Source organism: Micropterus dolomieu, linkage group LG21 (assembly GCF_021292245.1).
Source record: "Micropterus dolomieu isolate WLL.071019.BEF.003 ecotype Adirondacks linkage group LG21, ASM2129224v1, whole genome shotgun sequence".
Classification (NCBI taxonomy): Eukaryota; Metazoa; Chordata; class Actinopteri; order Centrarchiformes; family Centrarchidae; genus Micropterus; species Micropterus dolomieu.
The window spans coordinates 19110809-19120512 of record NC_060170.1 but is presented as its reverse complement, the minus strand read 5'-3'; the positions used below and the strand labels follow the sequence as shown (position 1 = coordinate 19120512).

The window sequence follows — 9704 nt, the reverse complement described above, 5'->3', positions numbered from 1 at the left end:
ACACTTACATAAACAACCCCGTGAGAGGGCAGACAGCTAACAAGGGAGACACAATACTCCCCATAACCTTCGGGGTTATCCCGTAAAGATGAGCAGGATTACCGGCGTTTTACGGCGTACGTTTGGAATAGTCCGCGACCACGTCGGGACAGATCATTTGGGGAATAAATATTACTTTATCCCAGAACAGAAGACATGGACAGGTAAGTTTAGCCGCGTTGAGCCAGTCGTGAATTCGTTTATGATCTTGATCCACGCATACAAATGAAGAAAGCTTTTTAAATCTTGATGTTCCAGCCAGCGTTATGTATTTTGAATTGTGCATGTAACGTTACCAACGCTCTTCCCTCCTTCCTAAAATTAGTTGCTGCTGATATGATTTTAGTATTTTTTTAAACTCGCCACTAGATGGAGCAACCGCCTCAATAAAAACTTTATCTTTTTTATTGTATTTAATAACATTTATTGGTATATATTTAATGCAGCTTACTGCAGTAAACATTTGACTGATTTTGGGGGACAAAATCACGTGGCATAATGATGGCAGCGCCACTGTCACTGGCCTTCAAAGAGGAAAGAGCCCTCCACTGGTGCAAACCAAATGATTACTTGTCTGTGATGAGGATTTAGAAGGAGGTCATATATCCCTACTGAGACATGGCAGTGGTACAGTATGTAATGCTCAAGCCAAGCAGTAGAACTGTGTCATCAGGCCAATCCATGGTGGGATGCCAATGCTGTCCTTCCTTCACACCATCTCTGACTGTTAGAAGGCCAAGGACGTGCTCATTGGCCTTGGACACTCAATGCCGGGGCTTGCTGTGAGTCCTTCTCCAGTTGTCCTGTCTTTCTCACTGAGTGTCCTAAAGAAGTGTGTCTAGGACAGGAAGATGGGGAGGTGTCAGCCATTATGATGACTCATGTCAATAAACGGAAAGGAGGTTTGGTGGCCCCCTTGGCACAGCTGCTTTTCTTAATTTGAGAAACACAACATGCTTTCTGTGAGGTGTTTACAAGAAGGACATGGTGACATGACTGACTGTCACTTTTATCAGATGACAACAAAAACACATTGTGGAAATTTCCAGCAATTATGTGTCATACCCACACCTGCACATTAACTCATTTTTGGGGAAACGCAGTGATGCACAAAGTTTGCGTAAGTCCTGTCTATCCTAGTTTAATTTATTAACAGAATCCAGACTAGAAATCCCAATTCCCCCTCCTTTTTCCTCCTTAAATCATCCTCATCAGCAGGGGTCCTACCCAGACTATAGGCCACAGGTCAGGGGTCACACTTCAAAGAGCACAACCTTTGCCTGCTCCAGACATGATACTGCTGGTTAACCAGCCACTCACTTTTGGTTCATTAGTAACAAAAGGTTATGTCTCATGATATTTGCCAAAATGATAATGCCTGAGCAGAGTTCACTCCCTTTCCAGATACTGTGTTTGCATGATTGTGAAACTGCACTACACAGCAGTAATCTGGGAAAAATTGTATCCCGCCCACACATGCTTGTGTTTGTCTCCCTCTCTTGGTGTCACATCATACAGCTTAGAAAAAGCCTTTCTTTGACGGGCATAGGCCGAGTAGATATCATACACTGCATACATTCAGTGGTACTTTTCTTTGAGGGCAAAACCAGGCTGTTTTATTTTTTGTTTTGCTGGAGAGGGAATGACCTCTGGCAGTTTGCAAGCCTGATTTCTTTCTGACTGAACTTGACTTTGTGCTTCACCTTTTCTCAGCAGTTTGTGGGGGAAACTTGCGCCCACCTCGTATTTATAATTCATTACAAGGCTGCTCCTCCACCCCTGGCTGTCAGACTATTCAAATGAGACATCACAGAAGGCCATTTTCTTGCACGCTACAGGCTACCGTATTCACTGTCCAATCGCAATGACTGACACCGTGGAGGGGCTAGTTGGCCTGTAGAAAAACTGGTTCTGAACAAATAACTTCATAGAGGCAAGACATGCACATACACAGACTTAAACATACATTCATTATAAACAAATACAAATATATGGCGCACACGTTTCTCCTTTTTTTTTTTTTTTTAATTTGCCACTCACCCTGTCCAGCCTTGCGGAAATAAAGCAGATGCATTATTCAGTCCATATGTCTTGCTAAAGCGAGCTCTTTTTGATCTTAAACTGATAGGCCGAGCGTGGGCTCAGGGCCTTAAGGCATGGACCGCAGGGCTTTCCACTGCAGCACATGAGTAGTGGTTGAAGTAGGTGAAGACTCTCTCTCCTCTTCCTCTCTCGCTCTCTTTCTCTCTCGCAACTCTGCCCTTTTCTTGTATTCATTTGTCCATCCCTAGTGTTCAGTCAATCCCTCTCTACCTTTATCCATGCTTTGCTGCTCCCATTTTCTACCTCTCTCAATCTGTTAACTTTAGAAAACTGGGGCGTAAGCAATTCCGTGTGTGGTGGGCTATGTATGAGGACGGTAATGGCTGCTGAGACAGAACAATAAAAGAGAAAAACTCCTCGTTTTATGTGAATCTGTCCTATCTGATCTCAACAACTGCCCAGATTTCTCCTTAGGTTGACCTCTTTATATGCCTCCAACCCTTCGTTCCCTTGCCCCGCCCCTCCGTTGCTGCCTCTTGTTTTCCTCCTTTGAAACCAGTCCAGTGAAGATTTCAATTCGCAACATTAGAGTAGTTCAGCAGTATGGAGGGCTAGACCCAGCAGAGAGCTCTCTATCCCCCCTGTCCTCAGATGCTGCTGCACATCAAAATGAAAAGGCCTGATTGTGAAGTACACGCCTAGAGAGAGAAAGTCTGTCTCTGTCTTTAGAAAGAATCCAGCTAAAGAGGCCTACTGTGTGCTGCTGCCCCCATAGAGAGAACTATGCTATAGGCTGTGGAGCCCCAGTGATTGTTGTCTATGGCAGGGCTACAAGAGAAAGCCAATGGCAATGTGGCCATTGGTCTTTAGAAGGTCTTTGCCTTGGTGTTAGCTCCACAGAGCTGAATAGAGAATCTATATTCTTCTTTCTTTCTGTATGAGTTTGTCCCCCAGGCCCAGCTCGGCCTCAAACTGCATGGGGCAACGTGTCATGCTGCCCAGATGAAAGCAAAGCATTCTGTGGATGGGCTCATTCGTCTTCACCAGTGGGCCTGCAGCTTTGACGCCTGCCTTCCCTCCCTTTATTTAGGAAGAGAGGTGCGCTGACACTATCGGCCGCTGCAGGCACATTTGAAAATAATTGCCTGTATGATTGCTATTTTTCTTACCTCTTTGAGGAGGTGTAGCCTTTGTCTTGGAATCAATGGCTGCTCAATACTGGACAGGGGAAAGGCAGTTTCCTTTCATGTCTCAGTGAAAAGGATGTATTTTTAGCGCTATTCATTTTAGCAGTGTGTGCCATGCAGTTTTAATCTATTGGTCCTCTCCACTGTGTGGAGAATGGAAGGGACTCGGAGGTTCTTCAGAGGTGCACCACGCTGTTGCAGAGAAAAGATGCATTGACTTGTCGTCCTATCACTATCCCTCTCTCTTTGTCTATTATTTATTTGATTCCCCAGCTCTGTTCTATGAAGTGAAAAACTGAAAAGGCCTCAGTTCTGCTATTTCAGGATGGGTGACTCTGGGGACTGAGAGAGGAGGTGCGTGCGTGTGTTGTTTTTGTACTAGTGTGTGCATCTGTGATTGTGTATATGTGTTTGTGTGGCATTGCAACTACACACTGTGTGTGTGTGTGTGTGTGTGTGTGTGTGTGTGTGCGTGCATGCATGCATTTGTATCTGCTTTGTATTTCGAAAAAAAAATGTCTGCGTTTGTGTGTTTTCTCTCCACTTCATGCCCAAACACACTTAACACAACAACAGATGGCTGTGTGTCATCAGAGCGTTGATTCAAGCCGCATATTTCCATGGAAAGAGTCACAGCGGAGAGAGACGAGGGTCCAAATGGCTGTTTATTCTGCCACAAGTCATCCCCAGGGTGTGATGAAGGAAGGTCTATCCTACAGTAGGACAGCGAGTCAGTGTTTACCATGGAACGCCTATGTCCAGAGTGGCAACAGTAAATCATGTTAATTGATCAGCAGCTTTCCAATGCAAGGGTTTAAGTGAAGGTTGTTTAGTCATTACAGGGAAACCAAGTGGGTTTAGCTCATCTTTCTGTATACTGATTGCCAAGTCTGTATTTGTATGTGGGGGAACATCATGGAGTGGCATAACAACTTCATTAAAAATGCATTTGAAAAGATAGATGCTGAAAATGGGAAACGGGCACATTTGTTTCTTATGACAGAACATTACAAACGGGCCTAGCTCCAATACGAGTAGTTTAAGCATTTTGCAGGTCTGTTAAACACTGCTTATCTACAGCTGCATCTGTATGCATTTCAGACTCTACCTGTTTCACAACCTATATGAATGTGTTTGTTCCTACCTTCTGCAAACGGATTCGCTGTTTGGTGAGCAATCATAAAGGGTTGATGATTCATCGAACAGAAAGACGGTAACAAATTAATCAAATACATATTGGCCTGGATGGGATTCACTTTCCAATGCATTTGTGTCTCTCTGGTCAGATGGCCAGCGGGGTGATTTGACACCTTGGGGCTCCTTGTCTGTCAGAAAGTCAGCCAGAAAGACTGACAACTCCTGAAGCCCACCGCTGCTTATTCAATTCAGAATATTATAATAAAGCAGACAGGCAGAGAGAAATAAGGCTTGGAGTAAGGGAGCTGAGATAAGGCCGAGGGAGACTCACAGAGGGTGGGGAGAAAAAAGGTGGGGTATAGAAAGTGAGTGACAAAGAACAAGGGGGATGCTGACATATGGGGTGAAATTATAGAGTGGGGGGAAGAATGGAGAGAATGAAAGTGAAAGGAGGGTTTCTGACAGAAAGAGGGTGAAATGAGTGGGTGGAACAGGCAGACAGATAGAGGTGGAGAGAGAGAGAAGGTGGAGGTAGGTTAATGGAGAGAGAGAGAGTGGGGGGGCTGAAGGTGCAATGGAAGGAAAAGGAAGGGGGTTGGATGAGAGTGATGGAGGTGAATGGAAAAGGGGTGGACAGCTTGGTGTATGGACATCACAAGCATGGGCCTCAGAGGAGCGTGGAGGAAGTGGTGGTGGGGGGGGTGCTCACTGCTCCACAGCCTGACAAAGGACGCTGACTTTCTGGCTCGCCACGGTCCTTTTCTATACCCCATCGGGCAGGGAAGAGACTTCAAGAGGATGGGTGGTCTTAAGTGGAAGGGGCTAAAGGATCCCTTCCACCCTCGAGTACGCCTGCATTTAGTAAGTAACACACAGGGGAAATCATAGAATTCTTTTCAGCATGATATTACTTTTTATATGAATTATTCTCCTCTCTTCTGCCGTGAGTCACTCAAGCCTCAGCGGGATCGACAGCGGCAGGGACAAACAGAATGAGGGCTGAATAAAAAAAACCCAGCAGCAGCACCCTACTTTATGCGTAAGCTCCTCCTCTCACCAGAACTAATGCAACAAAAAAAAAAAAAAAAACAGCTGGCCTTTTCCCTCTAAACCTCATCCCGCGTCACCAGGCTCGAGGCTAATGGGTAACCATGGTTACAGGCCTCACACATCCCATCCATTTTTCTTTCAATGGAAAGAGATTGGAGAGAGAGAAGGAGAGGGTGTCAGGGTACCTGGTTGCCCTTGTATCGCTGATGCTTATCAGATCACTCCGTCTTCATAAAGCTTTCCGTTACCATTCATGTACTGGTCCCCAGTCCCTCTACAGAACACAGCTCAGCAGGAGACGAATAAGCTAGGCTCAATCCAGGCCTGATGGGGCTCACTGCTTCAGGACGACTTTTTGTGTCAGGCTTAAAAGTCGCTGCTTTACCTCGCACAACCATGAAGACTGAAGTAGCTGCTCTTTTCCTCTGTCTATTGTGAGGGAGAGCTGGAGTTGATGGATGCTCTGCTGTTGCAAGCGGTGCAGTCTGTTCAGAGACAAGTGAACATGGTGTTTCTCAGGACAGACATCGCTGTTGGTGACGAGGACATTGTCAACACATTGGTCCAGTGGGAGACAGATGCAGAGATGCATTCTGTGCCATCATGTCTGTGTATTTTAGGGTTCTCCGTACCTGGGTGTTGCCAATCGAAGTGTGTTCCCCTGACATCTGCATCTGTAATCAAAGAAGGAGTGCACACCGCGAGAGAGACAGCCCAAGACACCCTGAATGACATAGTGGAGGTGAAAAACCTCAGGTCGCCCCCAGCAGTACTCACCTGGGAGCTGATGTGTGAAGTGGGGCGCGCACGCGCGCGCGTGTGTGTGTGTGTGTGTGTTGAGGCAGGTGATGGAGTTTAGCGGGGTGTGTTCAGGGTTCAAAGAGCAGCCCTCAGAGCGCATCACGTCTTTTTGTAATGAACGGGAAGGATAGGCGTTCCTGCCATTGGATTGGCTGCTGATCCGGCTACCACGGCAACCCCCTTACCCATCCTGCCTCCCTGCCTCCCTGCCCCCCCCCCCCAAGTTTCACAGCTAGGCTCACAGATGAGTTGTGCTCAGACAGGTGAGATGGCTCATGAATATTTATGCACTGGGATTTTCATTCCTCCTGCCGCTGGCCCCTCCCCCTCTCAGACGCAGTGCTGAGTTTGTCCTTCACGGTAAGAGGCAGCGTCCTCGCTCCTGTCCCTCAGGTTAATCTGCCTGCTCTCTAGTGTGTGTGTGTGTGTGTGTGTGTGTGTGTGGTAAGTAGGTTTCCCCTAGTGAGTGATGAGAAGGCAGACCTGTCACAAGGCGGCCCGCTGAGAGCTCCTAACACCTTTCATATCTCTCTCTCCATACACTGTAAGAAGCTAACAATAAGACCATATAATTCACTTAGTCGGCCATTAGAAGAATTAAGTAGTGACTGTGCTGATAATCAACTGAATTATGTTTTTCAAGTGAAATCCAAAACATTAAATCTTAATGTGAAGATTTCAAGCGACATTAATCAAGCTGACATGACTTTAGTTGAGTTTTAAGGCATCGCATTGTACTCCAGTATGGTATCTGGATTTCAGAGACTAAATGGCTAACCTGATAATTTGAAAAATAATATAAAAATGGAATAATAAAGTCTTGTGGGGGTTTTTTTCTCTTCATGCTAGTTTTGTGTTTGCATTCTGTTTTGTTTTGGGATTTGAACAGCTGTAACACTGATTGTTGCTTTTCCCCATTGTTTCTCCGTCATTGCAAAACAAAAACTTACTTTTGGGGTTTTTCTGACTGTTGGTCAGACAGAGTAAGGAATATTAGATTAAATTGTTAATTAAGAAAATAATGCTTTGAAATCAGGTAGGTTGTTTGATTTGAACAATTGCAATGTTGTTGCTGTTGCTAAGTTTGCACATTTGTTTTTTTCATTCTTACATCAGCTCCTGTGAAGTAATTAGATTTTTATTTTTTTTAGAGAAGTGGTGTGTTTCTTTTCTACTTTTGTAGTAGATGGTATACATCCTTGGCCCGTGTGGTGTTTTTTTTTTTTTTTTTTTTTTTCTGCAGTTGTCCCAGATCAGAGATTACCAAGAGAGCGAGATTCACCCCAATCAGACTGGCAAGCCTCCTTACAATGTGTATGTGGTGGGAGGATCAGCCGTGTTTCATAAATATATGTACATACTGTATTTGTTATTCAAATCCTAGGATAAAAGCCGTGGTGGAAAGGGTTTAGTCATGCTGCAAAAGCAACAAGACAAGAGGAGAGCCATGTTGGAGTGTGACAGAGAGTAGAGCGGGAGATGCGACCTAGTGAAGAGAGCGAGACAGAGAAAAAGTGGGTGCCTCACTTTATGCTTATTAGTTAGGCATTAGTTGTAGCTAAGCACATTGCTTGTGGGGACTGTACCCTTTCAGTCCGCTGCCACCCACACCCAATGCAAATATGGATACGAACTGTTATAATTAGCATACCTGTTAAATGTATTTGTTAGTGTTGCCTGGATAACAGTCTTTTGCTGGCAGTTGTTTATGTTCTGCTAATGTGATGGGGTTTCTAGGAAACCGTTTCTTAGAAGACATTTGAAGGCATACACATACACAAATCTGAATATCATAGATTATGTTTTACGCATTGCTGGGCCATCTTTGGAGATGTGGAGAGAGAATGCAGTGTTTTTGTCAAACCTGGATATCACAAAACCAAAGCTGCAGAGCTGGAGCCTGTGAGGCCCTATAGTGACAATCTAGTGGGAACCAAAGCAGAACCAAAGCAATCCTAGCCTAATTAGCTGACCTGATTACTATATAGGCTGGATAAAGTATGGAAAGGAATCATCCTCATAAGGCATAATGATTTTTTTCTCCAATAGAAAGAGTGGAATAAAACCGAACACATCAAATTTTATTACGTAAATGCGCTTAGCTACTTGTGAGTGCCGTCATTCATCCATCCCTGTGCCATAGCTATCTGTTATGGCTGTGGTAAACATTAAGGCCATCAGTCTGCAGTGTGCATGGAGGTGGTTGCCTCCATTTGTCCATGCCCAGTCAGCTGCGGAGAAACGGTGATGGAATCCTGACAGATTGTCTGTGTTTTGGAGCGTGTTGTTTTCCTTGCCCATCCATTTCTCTCCTCCTAGCCATGTTTGCCATGCATCATTCTCTCTCTCTCTCTCTCTCTCTCTCTCTTCTCCCCCACCCCCTCCTCCTTCCTTGCCTCATCATTTCTCAGAGGGATGGGAGCGATGGATGGACACCCGGCTACCTGCGAGGAGAAACTATGGAAACACAGCGCTTGTTATTAGTGAACACTGTATGGAGCTTTGTAGCACCACACAAAGATGCAACACAACTGGCTCTTTTTAATTCCCTCGCCGTCTCTTATTCTGTCTCTATTTCTCTCGACCCCCCCACCCCCTTACCACCCACCCTACCTCCGTCTCCATGTCATTGTGTGCCAGCCAAACTTGTCTAATCAGCAGATTCGACCAAAATAATTGGCGGTGGCCTTGCTGCTAGCGAGCGTCGTGCTGTATACAGATAGGGAAAGGAGCACTTAATATTCCGCGCAGCTCGTGCCTCTCCTGTTCTCTGTGATATCTGACCTCTTTTGTCTCCTGCTCGGCTTGATGTTGATTTTGGAGGGCATTGTTAGCCAGAGCGCTGTGATTGGAAGAGGTTGTCAGTGAGGGGGGCTGTGGTTGGTTGGGTTAAAGGGACGTTGATTTGCATAAAGGCTTAGCCCAGATTTGGAGCCACTCAGCGAGATCTGAGGAGAAGGGCCCGAGGGCCACGAGGTAATCATCCATGGCCTGTCACAGTGCTGTCATCCCTCTGTGTATTTGTGTGTCTGTCTGTATCTGTGCGTCTGTTGCGAGCAGGAGACGGGGAGCATTGTGTCTGCGTCTCTTTGTGTTTTGTTTGTATTCCTTTGCGTTTTGTATGCATCATTTTTAAGCATCTCCATCTCATTCTTGCTTTTTTTTGGGTTTCCCAGGAAGGCCCGTCCGTGCCAAGCGTATGGTAGTGGCAGCCAATCCTACAGAATATGAATACATAGAAGGCAGCATTCCCATGGAGTGGGACGGTAAGTCTGGACTGCAGCGTCACAGTTACATACTTTAACTATCACTATCATTAATAAATGACAATGTTAACAAAAGAGTACACAAAGTACTGCACAAATAAAATGGAATAACAAATTCAGGGCTGCATCTATTGGGGACTAGACTAATCCATTGATTTTCTTTCTTCTTTTTTTTTTTTTT

The 9704-nt window shown here is 45.3% G+C and overlaps 1 protein-coding gene across 1 annotated transcript in view; it reads left to right on the top strand.

Moving 5' to 3' along the window:
• The first annotated feature begins 15 nt into the window (after nucleotides 1-15).
• ndufaf2 (NADH:ubiquinone oxidoreductase complex assembly factor 2) overlaps nucleotides 16-9704 on the top strand; it is a 14660-nt gene continuing 4971 nt past the window's right edge. Inside the window, exons 1-2 of the mRNA XM_046034912.1 lie at nucleotides 16-203; nucleotides 9434-9523. Coding sequence (XP_045890868.1) covers nucleotides 89-203; nucleotides 9434-9523 — 205 coding nt within the window. The 5' untranslated portion in view covers nucleotides 16-88. The remainder of the gene's footprint in view (nucleotides 204-9433; nucleotides 9524-9704) is intronic.